At 41.0% G+C, this 17521-nt stretch overlaps 1 protein-coding gene across 2 annotated transcripts in view; it reads right to left on the bottom strand.

Moving 5' to 3' along the window:
• Positions 1 to 17311, bottom strand: part of LOC138971086 (cell surface hyaluronidase CEMIP2-like) — a 76194-nt gene extending 58883 nt beyond the window's left edge. For both annotated transcript variants that reach the window (XM_070343685.1, XM_070343686.1), the window contains exons 1-9: positions 17265 to 17311; positions 7062 to 7230; positions 6408 to 6606; positions 5645 to 5814; positions 4254 to 4380; positions 3855 to 4004; positions 3000 to 3185; positions 1829 to 1933; positions 305 to 489 (exon numbers count right to left, since the gene is read on the bottom strand). In XM_070343685.1, the coding sequence (XP_070199786.1) occupies positions 305 to 489; positions 1829 to 1933; positions 3000 to 3185; positions 3855 to 4004; positions 4254 to 4380; positions 5645 to 5814; positions 6408 to 6606; positions 7062 to 7230; positions 17265 to 17308 (1335 nt within the window). In that variant the 5' untranslated portion in view covers positions 17309 to 17311. The remainder of the gene's footprint in view (positions 1 to 304; positions 490 to 1828; positions 1934 to 2999; positions 3186 to 3854; positions 4005 to 4253; positions 4381 to 5644; positions 5815 to 6407; positions 6607 to 7061; positions 7231 to 17264) is intronic.
• Positions 17312 to 17521: the final 210 nt, after the last annotated feature.

The following is a 17521-nucleotide window of genomic DNA, read 5'->3' as shown; positions in this document are numbered from 1 at the left end:
TGGTCAGCTTCTCACCGATTTTGCCTCGCAAATCATCACATTATACTATTTGTTGATAGTGTTTGTGCGGGTGAAATAGGAAAGGGTAATTAAGATTCGAACGTCATTACTCTTGGGCGATTTCTTCCTGGTAAAAGTTGGCTGGAAATCGGTCATTTGAACCGGCTGCACTATATTTTAAGTCAGGTTTGAATGTCTCGAAAACAATATCTGTGTTTTCTTGAAAAAACATATATATCTAATCGCTAAAGAACTGTGAAAACATAAGATATGATAAGTATTGAGATGTTAATTATTTCCCTACCTTGACATGTCCGCCGAAGAGGTCCCGTTTAAAAGTGCTACACAGCCAACGTTCGTTAGCGGTGCTAGAATAACACTCGTCCTCCAGTTGACCTTGGATTTTAACGTTTCTCGTTAGCAGCGCCACCTCTGCCCGCTCGTCGACATTGAGAGTGACCTCCCCGTAATGTAGGTTTTCGAACGGTGCTGAAATCAAGCAGAACAAAGGGAGCAGAAATATAGTGCGATATAGTGCGTGTAAACGATCATGCAATATCCTTATAGAGCTATCCAGGGTTGTAAATGGGACACAACCATCTTTCAACTTGGACAAATACCCAACATCGAGGGCCCCAAAGGGGGGGGGGGGGGGGGGGGTATCATCACGATCACGGAAAGGGAAATTTTAGCTTTCACGATCACAGTTACCTTGATTTTTGTTTTCACGATCACAAACACCTTGACGAATAGAGGATCATAGAGTGATACAGCTGTGAAAAATGTACGTTGAAAATAAAATGCTTTGCAATAATGCCCATCACGATCACGAAAACAAATGACGATCACGATCACGAGACTTGATTTTTTTGTCAACACGGATCACGGGCAAAGTCTCATCACGATCACAGAAATGGAAATTTCGGCAATCACGGTCACAGAAAGGTCAAAAAACGCCAATCACGATGACGATTTTAAACCCTTTGGGGCCCTCCACATCAACAGCGACAGCCTGGCTGCTTCTGGTGTACATTTTTTGCTGAATTGATGTTGATGTTGATGATCAACACCGACGTCACAAACGAAACTAATTCAACATACAGTTCTAACGCTGCGTGCAAAGCAAGAAGCTTGCTTAGTTTTAACTGATGCGTTACCAATTTTTTTGTTTAGCGAGTTAAGGTCTAATCAACCACCTGCAGAATGACAGAGGTCTTTTACGTGCCGCAGCGGTGACACGGGAGTGAGACATGGATACCGTCTCCAGGGCCGGACTTGGTAAGTACTAGGGGGGGGGGGGGGTGTTATAGATGGGTGTCCAGGGGGCGAACGTTTTTTGATGTTTCTGGAGGGAAAGGAAGCCTCTCCTTGAACGAAAAAGGTAAATGCGACAGCAAGCTGTATGGGCAATGAAGAAGAATGGAGATTGTAAGGACTCATACTTTTCATCACACAAATCGTTGAAGAAGAATGTCTTGAGGGGGTGAGAGGTGCGATTTCTCCTCGGATTTCATGATGATCCAGATGCAACCCCCCCCCTCCCCCACGCCTCCCCCACACAAAAAAATGCGTTTGGGAGGTACATTCTTAAGCCAGGGGGGGGGTGTTATAGGGGTTGCGCCTATAACCCCCCAACCCCCCCCCCTAGTCCGGCCCTGGTCTCTGAGTCTGTAAGTTCAGTTGACTCGTGTCCGCCCCGGCCTGGAATCGAACCCGTGACCCGAGAATTACAAGTCCAGTGTTGTACCAACTGGGCGACCAGGCGCCCCTGTTGCAATTAGAACTAAGACGACAAAGTGAAAGTCCAAGAAAAGAAGTGTCCACTCACAGTCGAGCTTGATCTGGTTTGCTGCACAGTCGCCACAAGCAATGATTTTCTTCACCTCCGCCTGACGCCAGTCAAAGTCCGTTGACGTCACAAGGATTTCGTCACCTGTGACCGTGATGACGCCATAATGGAGAACATGAGCACATTTTAGTGTACATTGTAACACATCTTTCAAACACTTAAAATGCATATATAAATATATACCGTTTACGGTTCACTCAAGAATTAATGTGTAACACATTGGTGGTGTTGAATTAATACCGGAACTTCGACTTTGGTAGCAGTGCCACCATTGTGCATGTTTTTCCATATTCACTTTCATAACTTCATTTGTGACGCTTCCTTCCAGTGGAAAGCAAGCAGCAACAGAGTCGCGCTACCCAGGTGCGTGCGTGTTTAGGTGCAATCAGCGATCTGTATATATGGCATAATGACCGAGGTCTTTTGAGTTTTACGTGCCACAGTGGTAACACGGGGATTGAACATAAAGTTGACCCGTGTCCGCCCCAGCCCGGACATCTATGCATATTATTTATTTATTTATTAAGGAGATTTCTATTAACAATACATCCTCCTTTCTTGTCACAGGCTTTGAGGTATTAGGCCATGCATAGAAGCAAGAGAAGGGAGTGGCATTTTGACATCTGAATATACTATCTACATAACTACAAGCGTAACAACTTACACTCTTTCTTGAAGTGTAATGTTTAATGATGATCTGAAAGCACTTTTTTAATTAACAGTGAATATTGTTTAAATCATTGTGCCTGCTTATACCTTACCTTGAAACGTCATGGTAGATCGTAAATGTAGGGATGGATCTATTACAGTAAAACAAAAACACAACTACTTTGCAGCTAAGTACTAAAAAAAATCATCTTGAAAACTGATTTAGTTGTGTGCAGATCATCATCAATTCAATGAAGCTTTTCCAAGAAATGAAACTAAAGAGACGGAGAGAATCGTGGCAGATAGTTCTAAATGAGGCAAAATCGTGACCAAGAGCCATAATTTCGGCTTAAAAATTGACTTACTCCGTAAATATTATTTCCATGTCCGAGGCGAATAAATACAGGTTGTACGGGTTACGGAGAAAGCTTATATTGGACACTACATTTAAAATTTACTCCAAACTAAATTGTCAGAATCATTGTGCATAGTTACTACCCACCGACACTCCAACTTGAAACGTCATGCTGAACGGTGATTTTAGGGAGCGCCGCTTCTCCGTCCATGACTTGGAAATCCACAGAATTGTCGGAAAGGGAGGCCACTCTGAAGGCAAGGTCACGTGATGTGTCCACCACGAGCACGTATTCGTCTGCCTGCACAGTTTCTTGTGCGGAGCTTTTATCTCCTGTTCAAATGAAAGTGAATTTTGAAAATCTTAGGGAAAAACTAAGGCTGCATGTGTGGGCTATGTCCAGTTGCATATTTCATGCAATCATTAATATCATCATCATCATCATCATCATCATCATCATCATCATCATCATCATCATCATCATCATCATCGTAATCGTCATCGTCATCACCATCATCATCATCATCATCATCATCATCACCATCATCGTCATCGTCATCATGGATTTTGGCGATCGGTACGGTGAATCCCTCTTCCTTCGTCGTTTAGCAGAAGAGACTTGACCAAGCTTGTGTATGTGTGTTTGTGTGTGCGTGCGTGTGTGCGTGCTTGGATGCATGCGAGCGTGCGTGCGTGCGTGCGTGTGTGTGTGTATGTGTGTGTGTCTCTCTCTCTCTCTCTATATCTATCTCGTTCACTTTCTCTCTTTCTGTATGTGTGTGTGTGTGTGTGTGTGTGTGTGTGTGTGTGTGTGTGTGTGTGTGTGTGTGTGGTTTTGATTTGTTTTGTCCATTGTCGGTGCTGTTTAAGCAAATGAATACCCAAAAGAGCTTCTGTCCATACGACCCATTTTGAGAATAAATTACAGCTCAGATTGTCCAAGTTTATTTGTTACCTCAAAGGGTTCATGGGGGTGGTAGAGCACATATCGTGGCACTGTACCTGTCTTTGCAAGGAAGGCGTAGTTCTGTCCGTCCAGCACAGATCGGATGGACTTTGAGCCCAGTGACTCCAGCTCTGCGTACACAGTCTCGGTAGGCGCTCCAATGCCTTTCTTCACGGAGGCTGCTACCACTGACCCCGCGGGTAGACCTAGGGACACACATAAAATAGGAAGTGGTAAAGGTTAGCCGCTTTCCATGTAAGCGTATTTTTATTATTATTTTTTTTTAAATCGCTATATGTCCGTCCGATGTTTCGATATACTTCCATTGGGGTACAGACAGACAGACAGACAGACAAACAGACAGACAAACAGACAGACAGCTATTGAGTCAGAGACAAAGGCAGATAAACAGAGACAGGGAGAGACAGACAGCGTAAACAATGATTTTCACAGACCACTAAGGAACTCTGGCAGGGTGTTGAAGTTGTTTGCATCAAAGACGTTGAAGTCGCGCACACTGCCGTCACTGTTCCACGCCAGCACGTGCAGTCCGCGTCGCTGTTCATTGACCAGACTCGACGTCTGTCACAAACATTTCACAGCGCATGAGAAAAAAATGGGCATCACTTGGAATTTCTTAACAAAATGAAACAGACTTGACGTCTATCACAAATACGTCACAGCGCACAAGAAAAAGGGGCATCGCTTGGAATTTCTTGACACAATGAAAAAGACTTGACGGCTGTCACAAACACGTCACAGCGCTTGGAACTTCTTGACAAAAAAACCGAGAAAAATAAAAAAAATAATAAAGAATGGTAGGTTTATATTTGAACGTGTCATTTACGACGAAACAAAACTTTGCATTTACTGTACTTCGATCCAGTGATATTTTAAGTTAAGCGGACAGACAGACACACACTGGTAACAAAATGAGTTTTAAATGTCATGATCAAGAGCAAGGATGTTTACTTGCAGGAGAAAAAAAACCAAACATAAAAAGCATTCATTCTTTCTTTCGTAATTTAGAAGTTTCAAGCTTTAAAAATGCTCAGAGGCCTAGCTCCTATATTTTTTCTCGAGAATTCAAATAAGAAGGTACTGAACTTAAAAGAAGACACATTCCTCGCCGATACAAGCTCTTTGTTACGCTGATTCAAAAGTATTGCCAACTCTGGGCAGTTCTCTGAGCCCTTCACAAAAGCAATGGTTATATCGATAAGATTAACTCTGTAAATTTAAATCGGTACAGATCTGGCATGACATTTTCTGAAAACAGTACCGACGATTCGCATGATAACGGATATGTAGTGCGTCCCGGGACTTGCTCTATTCAGGTTATGTGCGTCGTGAGAACCCCTCAATACATTTCTGGTAATTTCTTGGCTTCTAGTGCGTAGAGAACGCAGGGACGCACAGTTTTGGGGAGCCCTAGGCAGAGGTGCACGACAAAGTTACCAACCGGGTGGGAGCCAGCCACTGAGTTGGATTGGTTGAAATTGAGATTTGTTGTGATTTTAACCAATCAGACCTCTCGTTATGTTCTCACCCGTTTGGATGGCACAAACTTTCGCTTCGTGCATCTCAGCCCTGGTCGCTTCAAAAAAAGGCGATCACCATCACTGGATAGTGTGGATGCCTGGCCCGAAGTGCACGACTTAAGTTACCAACCGGGTTGGAGCCAGCCGCAGTGTTGGAATGGTTGAAATTGAGATTAGTTGTGATTTTAACCAATCAGACCCCGCCGTTTGATCTCACCCGTGTGGGTGACACCTCAGCCCTGGTCGCTTCAGAAAAAGGCGATCACCATCACTGGGTATATAGTACTGGATGCCTGAATGCTCACCGTGTGGCTGTAGACAAGGCTACATTGGAGGTCCAACGCAGGAGGAATGGTGTGGGCCAGCTTGGTCCAAGACATCTTGTCCAGTCCGTGGAACTCCAATGTCCCCCCTGGTGCCACGCCCACGAACTTCCTCCCGAACCCTCCCACCTGGTATGTGCTGTTGGACAGTCCTGTGGCACAACAGTGGAATAATTGATAAAATTGTATTTACTTTCTGAAGTAAAGCACATCATTTAAGCCCGTCCTCAACTGAGCGAAGTCGACTGCGCAAAGCTGGCCTCAACTAGCTTTAGCACTGAGTTTTCGGCAGACAGATTTCGTGAAGTCTTCGCGAAGTCGACTGCGCAAAGCTGGCCTCAACTAGCTTTAGCACTGAGTTTTCGGCAGACAGATTTCGTGAAGTCTTCGCGAAGTCGACTGCGCAAAGCTGGCCTCAACTAGCTTTAGCACTGAGTTTTCGGCAGACAGACTTCGTGAAGTCTTCGCGAAGTCGACTTCGGGCTCAATTAGGGACCGCCCTTAACCAACCAGGCTCGACCGACCGGGATTCGAACCTAGAACGTTCCACGCGGAAGGCCAGCGTCCTCCACACTACGCTACGATCGAGGCCGTCTTAACAACAACAACAACAACAACAACAACAACAACACGCTTCAGTCGTCTATCCATTTACAAAGTTAATCAGTTTCTTTGACTTTCTTGCAAGGATTCGAACACAACAACAATAACAACGATCGTGGTTTGCACGCATGGAACTCCCTACCATAAAGATTGATGGTGGCTTGCTTCCGGAACCTGCAATCCTCGCTGCCGATGTGAAACTCTCCGTACACGACGATGTAGGTAACGTTAAGGGTGATGTCGCGAACGTTGCCCCAGACCAGCGCGCCCCCTGCCGGCACTGTGATGGTCCTCAGGCTGGGCGGCTGGATGTCGAGTAGAACGCGTTTGTTCACCGTCACCTGGGTTGAACACGGCAACATTAATGATTGATTTAAGCAAAATGTAGAAGCAATCTGACGTACATAAAAAGACGTACAGACAGACAGACAGACAGACAGACAGACAGACAGACAGACAAACAGACACATACACACACACACACACCACACACACACACACACTCTCTCTCTCTCTCTCTCTCTCTCTCTCTCTCGCACACACACAAACCCACAGTGGGTCTATTGTAATGGTTGGCTCAGTTTGTTTCATCTATTTTAATTTTGTTTGTTCAATTTGAGGTATAGAAGGTATTTTGTATGGATTTTGCATGACGTTGTTGGTTGTAATGATTTGTGAGTAGTATTTCTGCATTCATATTCAATATTGGATTAATTTTGTTGCTATATGATTTCTTAGCCCCCTGGGGCCAAAACTTTTTAATAAACTTGTGAAACTTGTGAAACAAACAGCTGACCTCTGCCTCAAAGCCCGGCACTTGACCATCGTCCCAGGTGTTGGGGTCACTCCACAGCAACAGGCCGTCTTCCGACCACGGACATTTGGCCGATGTGACGTCAAACAATGACGTCAGCACGACCACACACAGCACACGCCACTTGAGCAGACTCACGGACTGCGTCATTCTGAGAGAAAACAAGTCGCGTAAGGCGAAAATACAATATTTAGTCAAGTAGCTGTCGAACTCACAGAATGAAACTGAACGCAATGCAATTTTTCAGCAAGACCGTATACTCATAGCATCGTCAGTCCACCGTTCAGGCAGTGAAATTGACAAGAAGAGCGGTTTAGTAGTTGCGCTGAGAAGGATAGCACGCTTTTCTATACCTCTCTTCGTTTTAACTTTCTGAGCGTGTTTTTAATCCAAACATATCATATCTATATGTTTTTGGAATCAGGAACCGACAAGGAATAAGATGAAAGTGTTTTTAAATTGATTTGGAAAATTTAATTTTGATAATAATTTTTATATTTTTAATTTTCAGAGCTTGTTTTTAATTCAAATATAACATATTTATATGTTTTTGGAATCAGAAAATAATGGAGAAGTAAATTTGGATCGTTTTATAATTTTTTATTTTTTTTTACAATTTTCAGATTTTTAATGACCAAAGTCATTAATTAATTTTTAAGCCATCACGCTGAAATGCAATACCGAAGTCCGGGCTTCGTCGAACATTACTTGACCAAAATTTCAACCAATTTGGTTGAAAAATGAGAGCGTGACAGTGCCGCCTCAACTTTCACGAAAAGCCGGATATGACGTCATCAAAGACATTTATCAAAAAAAGGAGAAGAATGTTCGGGGATATCAATCCCAGGAACTCTCATGTAAAATTTCATAAAGATCGGCCCAGTAGTTTGGTCTGAATCGCTCTACACGCACGCACGCACGCACGCACGCACGCACACACACACACACATACACCACGACCCTCGTTTTGATTCCCCCTCGATGTTAAAATATTTAGTCAAAACTTGACTAAATATAAAAATGACGTAAGCAAGGATTTAAACAGGCAAACACATAAAATGAGAAAAACAAGAAAGAAAGAAAGAAAGAAAGAAGGAAAGGAAGAAAAGAAGTAAAGAAGGGGGTAGGAAGGCAGGAACGGACTAAAACGTAAATAAATGAATCGAAGATCAATATAAAGACGCAACACTTCACGATATTCACGCAGCTATGCAAGTACACATGATCACCCAAACAGTCAAATACCTGGGGGGTTTTTCTGGTTTTTTTCAGAATTAATTTGATAACCGACACCTTTTCCCATCTGTCAATTTATTGTAATACCACTCTTAGTTACGCCTGTAGTTTCTGACTCGCTTCAAAAATAAACGTACACAGACTTATTCATACCTGAATATTTGATGTCCAAAATATGAAACATCACCAATAAGCAGTACTCACTTAATCAAAAGTAGCCTGTCCAGAGAAAGATATGGAAAGTCAATACACAATGTTAAGTGGCCGACCGTGGCAATGAACTGTATCGTTTCCACAATCATCAATACACCAGAGCGAAACATTGTGAAGGTTGTATTGTTTGTTCACACGTAACTCATAACTCATAACTCATAACATTTTATTGATCCAACAAAGGAAATTAAATTGGTCATCAGCACATATAGGTCATTAATTAATAATTATAAAAGAGTAAGAGAAGAAAATTCATAAAACCCATGATAAAAAACTACAATACCCTTTTTTCTTGCACACATGACACACCGACACACCAACACACATGCATACATACCTACATACATACCTACATACATACATACATACATACATACATACATACATACATACATACATACATACATACATACATACATACATACATACATTCCATGTTAAAGTGTAGTTAAGAACATCACAGTAATTATATCATTGTTTGGATTAACAGATAAGTTTTTATGTAAATGATGATAACAACAATCCATAATTAACGCTATTGCACTACCAAAGAAGAGACCAACCAAACACATAAAACCAATAACAGTAATCATCATCAGTTATCACAGGTATCACAGTAGATTAGCCATCAGGTAGTTAGACTCAATTGGGCAAAATATAGTGTCAACACCATCACAACAGTGCTAGAGCTCTTTATCACAGCACTAGTTATGATCAAAGGTCAAACAGTCATCAAATCATATTAAATCTATCACTAAGAGGTACATTTAAAAGGCATCACTGATAGTCTGTGGCCAGGACAATGGCTCGGTTGCTGTTAAAATATCTCACAGCTGCAGGAAGAAAAGAACGCCGAAAACGCTCCGTTCGACACCTAGGCATGAGAAACCGAGCGTTCCGTGTGATGCGGAGATCCATCAGTGCGTCGTGGAGGGGATGCCCTAGGTCGAACAGAATAGCTCTGGACTTACTGGCAAGCCTTCTTTCGACAAGGACGTGTTCTGTGTGGTTTTGGCAGTTGACAAACATATACCATCGCTTTTATAATGTTATTGTATTCATCGCTGACTTGGGTAGCAGACCTTTTTATAAGCAATATGAATGACTGAATGTCCACATACAAGTCGAATGACGCCGTCCATTATGCTGACAAATGGGAACTAGCTTTGCGCATGAATTCATTGACATGAATTTCGACTGCGGAGGCTTTTGGCAAGCTGAAAACAGGCACGGGCAGGTTTTAGTGGAAACAGGAAGTGTTTTTAATGAAAACGTCGGAGTAATGGGATAAATAGCTTACACACCTCGTAAGCCAAAGGCTCGGTAATACATGAAAATCGACCCTCGGGAAAATATGCAAGATAATCAGAACTCGGAGTGTGTAACCTATATGTATGATTTTAAAATAACAAGAATAAGAAGAAGAAGAAGAAGAAGAAGAAGAAGAAGAAGAAGAAGAAGAAGAAGAAGAAGAAGAAGAAGAAGAAGAAGAAGAAGAAAAAGAAGAAGAAGAGAAAAAGAAGAAGAAGAAGAAGAAGAAGAAGAAGAAGAAGAAGAAGAAGAAGAAGAAAAAGAAGAAGAAGAAGAAGAAGAAGAAGAAAAAAAGAAGAAGAAGAAGAAGAAGAAGAAGAAGAAGAACAAGAACAAGAACAAGAAGAAGAACAAGAAGAACAACAACAACAACAACAACAACAACAACAACAACAACAACAACAACAACCATGAAGTTAATATTATGCACCCCCTCCCATAAAAAAAACCACGCAAAAACAACAAAACAACAAAACAACGCAAAAACAAACAAACAAACAAACAAACAAACAATTAAACAAACAACCAAACAAACAAACGAACAAACACACACACAAACAAACAAACACACAAACACATAAACAAACAGACAAAGAAAGAAAGAAACAAACAAACAAACAAACAACAATTAACGTTCTTAAATCATAGATTGAAAAGAAGATATGTTAATGAATGGAGAGTTAAACGGTTGATGGATGGAACGTTACACCTTTAAGTTCCTAGAATTATCGCGTTTGTTGATTCATGCATATAATGTAAGATTTGCTTCTAACCTATCGACTTGTTTCTAATAGAAAATATGATCAGACAGAAAAATAGCAAGTTTCCAATGTATCAGATGAAATTCTGAATTATGTCTGTGTGACAAGGGGACGCAGTAGTCCCCCTTTCACAGCAGCTGCTCTGCAGAGTTATCTGCCGGAATTGCACAAGGTCTATATATAGCTCAATAAGTTACACAGGAAGGATGGTATCATTAGAGTGTCCGTCTTACCCGTGGCAGCCACAGCAAAACACAATTTATTGCTATCTCGAACACTGTCGCTTTTTAGGCAAAAAACCCCCCAAAATAGTCTGTTTACGGTATCCCGACCGACCCTATTTTTTCGCGCGAACCTAGACTTTTTTTGGCATTTGGGGAAAAAAAAGAAAAAAAAATTAATAAAAAAAAAGTAACAAAAAAAGTCTTTGTTTTTTGGCAAAATAACTGAAAAATATGGTTTAAAAAAAAAAAAAAAAATCTCGACCTACTGACCCTATTTTTTTTGCATATGTTACCGTAAACAGATTTTTTATTTTTTGGGGGCCTTAATAACAGCTACACTCTATCATTTTTTTGAGGGTTGTAAATCACTTGAAATTAATGAGACCCTTCAGACTCGCCCCATTAAACAGAAGATACAGTGGTAGATTGCTCTAGCTCACACAGCAGGATGATGTCGAATGAGCTCAGCCATGTCGATTTAACCAGCATATTTGGCCTTTTTCGCGTTATTGATTTAATTAGTGAACGCATGATCAGATCTGAAAAAAAATTCTAAAGTATCCCCGCGTACCTTGGCTCGACACAATTCTGCATACAATTACGCTAATGGGGAAAGATACGGCGTTAGCTGTCCCCCATCACGCACTACAGGATATTTTTTTTAGTAGGCCTCGCTTTTGCCCTTTTCCTCTCGTGTTTTTGGCTAAATAATTATATTAATTATAATAATAATAATAATAATAATAATAATAATAATAATAATAATAATAATAATAATAATTGTCAGTAAGTGCTGGTGTCACATGACTGATGTGAACCAGTTGATTGGCTAATGGCGATGCGCTAAAACTGTTAGCGCACTCTTGGAGTGCGCTAACTTTTCCACGGAGCGTATTCTTCCGCCCTTTGCTTAAGCGAGAGTGTACTCTCATCCTCAGAATTAATTAATGACATGTAGCTTATATTCTCCACAATACCAATGATTAAGACCATAAATTTCCTGCTTCTCAATTAAAACAGAAGATGGTTGTTTTTTCCTGACAGATTGCATGTGCCTGTGCCACAGTTGCCACTGATCTACAAATAGAACCCGCTGTGTCTAATTTTTCAGTTTCGACTTGCGAAGATTCCTCTCATAATTATGCCATGTTAGTGGCATGTAGTTTATTGTCCACATTACCAAATGATGAGTTAGTATACAATTCCCAGCAGCTAACAGAAAACACAAGTGTTATTCCGATAACGTAGCAGCAGAGACGGTAGCAGCTAGATCAGCACGTAGCAGACTACACTGAAATACGACTGCATCTGTTCAGTAAATGAATGTTTTCCGAATTATTATTTCAAGGCAAGAACAATCGGAATCGAAAACGTGTAGGGTTTAGAACGTTCTTACCATATATAAGACTTATTACCAGCCTGCCCATGCGTGCAGACTCAGTGCAACGTGACGAGCAAAGTTGTTTTTGAAATGAGACTCAGTGCAGTAGCAGACGACATAAATCCCGCTCAGCAAATTAACATGTTGGGCAAATGTGAACGATAAAACGATGGGGATATAGCCTAATACGTGTAGGGTTCAGAGCATTCTTACCGTTCATATTTAGTACCAGACTCCCCGATGAGTGAAGATACCACACGAGAAACATGCCACATTTATTTTGAAAATGTTCTTTCCGTCGACCTTGGCAAGGGGCAAAACTCTGCACAGTCAATCTGTCGAAGCTCGATGAAGGTTTCGAATCGCAAATAATTAAGAGCACAGTCCTTTCTCCGAGTTTAAATGAGGTCTCTATGAAAGATCATCACTTTTTAGCTTAACGCTACACTGGAATTTACCAACAGAAATTAAAACAAGAGTTTGCGTGTGACGAAAGCACGACACACTTGAGACAGCCCACACAAAAGTAGATCCAGTGACACAAACCTGACCACACAGTTACGCCTATCCAAATGCGCGTTGCAAAATGTGCGTTTTGAATCTTCTTTTTTCTCTGGCGGTACTGACAATAACGTTATTGAAACAATCCCAGTGCACTAAGGGATTTATAGAGCAAATCTCGAAAATAATTATTGAACTCAGCGCTATGCGCTTCGTTCAATAATGAATTTTCTCGATTTGCTCTATAAATCCTTTAGTGCACTGGGATGTCTCAATAACTTAAATAATAATAATACTAGACATTCTTATATATTGGTTTTCTCCTCAAAATGGCAGTCTGGGATTTACAAACTTAAAAAAAGCGACGAAATAACTGATCGCACGATCAATATCTGTATAACCTCTGAAACCAACGCACTCTCGTATGAATAGTAACTAAATTGAAGCAGAACATCAATGACAAAATCTGATAAGAAAGAGAAGTAATTAAGCGCTCTAAATATAGATAACAGTGAGTGTGAGTAATTTATTTATTTATTTATTAAGGAGATTTCTATAGCGCATAACTAAAAGCACCATGCGCTTTACAATATCACTAGGTATAAGCACACGCAAACATACTCTGATTAAATAGAACTTAGGCTAACAAGACAATACTAAGAACACTAAACATTTGAGTTCATACAAAAATAGAGAATTAAATTAAATACTGGACAAACGATTAAAAAAAAAGCTTAAGGCCTACACCGACTACAGTGGACTATTTCAAATACAAAAATTTAGTTAACTATAAAAGGCAGTGCATAAAACTCCATAATCCTAAGAAGGTCGATCAAATAAAAAACATAAAAGACTATTTAACTATCATTACTTCGTAAAAGATAATAAACATGGTATACAAAGCTGTAATTTTTAACAACAAATCTAAAAAGATTTTCATGCCATATTGCACAACACATTTTGACACACACCCAACCTCACACAAGCACACATACACACTTACACACACACACGCACACACACACACACACACACACACACACACATGTACTCACACACACACACACACACACACACACACACACACACACACACACACACACACACACACACACACACACACACACACAATAAATTCAACAAATATTTAAATACATAAAAAGAATTAAGTAAGCGTTTAAAACATATTTTACAAACAACAGTAGTACATACTATAGTGTTACTAATGTGAGACTACCCAATAAAACTATTTAACAAGTGAGTTTATTGGAATGCTGGCAGATAAAAACATATCACGAGGCAGGCGTGTGCTTCAGGTATTGTAAGCAGACATGAAAAGGTGGGTTTTAAGGGACTTTTTGAAAGTGGAAGAGGTTTTACAGTGACGGATGGGGTGGGGAAGTTGATTCCAGAGATTGGGAGCGGAAAAGGAGAAAGAACGGTCGCCAGTGGTTTTGGTTTTGGTGCGTGGGGTGGAAAGTATTCTGCTGTCAGTGGATGAGCGAAGCTGTCTGGATGGAGTGTAAGGATGCAAGAGTTCAGAAAGATAGACAGGAAAGTGAGGATCAGTGAAAGAGTTGAAGCAGATGTTGGCGGTTTTGTGTATGATGCGGGAAGATATAGGAAGCCAGTGGAGTTGTTGCATAAGTGGTTGTATGTGGTCGTGTTTCTTTGCCCTGAAGATGAGTCTAGCTGCTGTGTTTTGGACTTTCTGAAGTTTGTCTGTGAGGTGCTGGGGAATGCCTGTGAGTAGAGCGTTGCAGTAGTCAAATTTGGAGAGAATGAGAGACCAGACAAGAGTTTTGGTGGCGTCAAAGGAAAGAAGATGTCTAATGCTGCTGATTTTTCTGATCTCAGTGTATGCAGATCTACAGATGTTAGTGATGTGCTTGTCCATGGAGAGGGTGTCTGTGAAGGTCACTCCAAGGTTTCTAGCAGAGGATGAGAGTTTGATGTCAGAGTTGCCTACAGAGATAGAAGAAGGAACAGAAGGAGGGAGAGGCTTGTTTTTAGGGTGGATGAGGAGGACTTCAGTTTTGTCATCATTTAGTTTTAGTTTGTTTTAGGATGTTCTCAAGCGGTGAGTGTTTAAATGAAAGGGTGTTTGTACTGTGTGTAAAAGCCTGACAGTATCTGTGATGGTTTACGGGAGGCGTACTGTGCCTTTAAAGGGACCCTTTTTCCCGTGGAAACAGTTCGGCTCACCGTCTGCGATCTTCCCAGGCTTTTACATGACACGATGGGATAAAGCCATCCCTCCACTTGGTCACATACCAAAACTGAACACCCTCGGTACTCTCTGTGCGTACAGTGGGAATTTTGTTTTATGAATTACTTTTGTAACATAAAAGTCTGACCTGATCTGAGACAGTGAGTCGGACTCGGGAAGAAGTATGCCTTCAAAATAAAGTAATATCAGGTATACTAGGCTCGCAAGAACGGACAGCAAACTCCCAAAACAGCTGACGTAAACTAACGAACTAAAAATATTGATAATAATAATAATTATAATTAAAAAAAAGAGAAGAAAAAAACCCAGTAATAGGCAGTGAAGTAACACGAACTTTTTTTTATTTTTTTTATCTCGTTACCTTGGAGATTGATTGATTGATTGATTAAACTTTATTACAGAAGGATGGAGATTTTAGGCGTGGCCTAGTCTTACAATCTGTCCTTGCTAACTAACATGAATACAAAACAGAACATGAAAACATTATAAGAGAGAGAGGGAGAGAGAGAGAGAGAGAGAGAGAGAGAGAGAGAGAGAGAGAGAGAGAGAGAGAGAGAGAGAGAGAGAGACTGACTATTAGGGTTTAACGTCCTCTTAGACCAACTGGTCTATAAAAAACGCTGGCGCTGGACCCGAGTACTCTTCAGACTGGCTCGCTCCCCCAGTATGAAAGTTTTTGTCTTGTGCACGTGGATTTAAAAAAAAAATTATTTATTTATTTTACACAATTAAAAAAATTATTAGAGTAAAATAAAACATTAAAACGTTCATAATAAACAATAGTAAACAAGAATTAAAAAAAAATAAAAAAAATAGACCGCCCATGCCGGGAATCGAACCCGGATCACTTGGATTTAAAAAAATTTATTTTTTTTAAATTTATTTTACACAATTAAAAAAGTTATTACAGTAAAATAAAACATTAAAACGTTCATAATAAACAATAGTAAACAAGAATTTTTTTGAAAAAAAAAAAAAAATAGACCGCCCATGCCGGAAATCGAACCTGGATCACTTTGGCCATAGTCGGAAACGTTTTCCACCAAGCCACCAACTCTATCATTCGCCAGTGAACTCAAATGCCTATAGTCCTCGCGCAGTGGTACACGCACGCAAAGCACGCACGCACGCCTGTCGCTGGCTGGCTGGGCGGCTTAGGCCAACAAAAAAAATTTGTCTGTTTCTGGTAACATGGCTAAAAAAAATAGGGTCGGTAGGTCGGGATTTTTTTTAATTTATTTATTTATTTTTTTTTAACCCCAAATGTAGACCAATAAAACTAACTTTAAAAATCGCGCAAAGAGACTGGATTCACTATACATAGAGACAAGACACTCAACACATTTACAAATCGTCAGCGGACTTTCGTTTTCACACGTTTTTGTTGTTCATTTTCTCACCCTTTCCTTTACCACCAAAAAAAAAAATTAAAATTTTTTTTGAGTTTGGAAAAAAAAAGTTTAGGTCGGCGCCGAAATTTAGGGTCGGTCGGGGGACCAGAAACAGACAATTTTTTTTTTTGGCCTTATCAGCCGAACAGCTGTTCTATCCCACCGCGAATTGCGCCCGCCGTTAAGAGTGGATTTTGTGATTTATTTGGCATTTGGGTCCCAGGTAACATTATGAAGTTTTAATACGATCAATCGGACCTATTATCAAGTTAGTGCATCAACTTTTGAACGAACTGCGCCCAGTAGTTTCCCAGCAATAAGCTGTTAAGTCGGGACAGACAGACACACAATTAAAGTCTGTTGGACCCTAGTACTGCGTACTCGGGGATAATGGGACAGGTATTGGTAATACGCTGAAGATATGGTGTGCTACTTTGATTCGAACAAGCCCGCTGTGGCTGTCTTCTTCGACACACCAGCATTGGGTTTGTCTCGTCAAAGTATCAAAATACGATCATGATAATCAGAGACGAGAGATGATGCATGCGTGTCTTCGTGTTTTCCAAGCCCTGAGACTTTCGCTGTGAACGTGGGATTTTTTCGTGCGCATGTGTGCACACGGGGGTGTTCGGACATCGAAGAGAGTCTGCACAAAGTTGACTCCGAGAAATAAATCTCTCGCCGAACGTGGGGATCGAACCCACGCTGATAGCGACCAACTGGCTACAAAGCTAGCGCGCTACCAACTGAGCTACGTCCCCGCCCCCCACCACCCCCCCCCCCCCCGAGAGAGAGAGAGAGAGAGAGAGAGAGAGAGACAGAGACAGACAGAGAGACAGAGACAGAGACAGAGAGACAGAGGGAGCCAGCCAGCCAGTCAGCCAGCCAGTCAACATTAGGAACATTGACGAAGAAACAAAATGTCGAAATGATCTACCTGTCAGTTTCCCGCCCAATCGTCTGATACGATCTTGCCTGCATAGAGTCCTCCAGTGTTGGAGACAGCAGGCACTGCTACATATATACCACCAGTCGAGATGGAAATTAGCATAATTACTGCAATATTGAATGGTGTACCTTGGTCTCAATACCCAATGATTGGCAAGCAATGGGGGCGAACTGTGAGCAACAAAACACGCCCCCTGAAGAAAAGTAAAATGCCCTGTATACGCAAGCAAGTATGATTTGATTTGG

The sequence above is a fragment of the Littorina saxatilis genome, linkage group LG7, assembly GCF_037325665.1.
Source record: "Littorina saxatilis isolate snail1 linkage group LG7, US_GU_Lsax_2.0, whole genome shotgun sequence".
NCBI classification, from domain to species: Eukaryota; Metazoa; Mollusca; class Gastropoda; order Littorinimorpha; family Littorinidae; genus Littorina; species Littorina saxatilis.
Note: the sequence above shows the minus strand (reverse complement) of the source record. Positions and strands in the feature narration are given on the sequence as shown.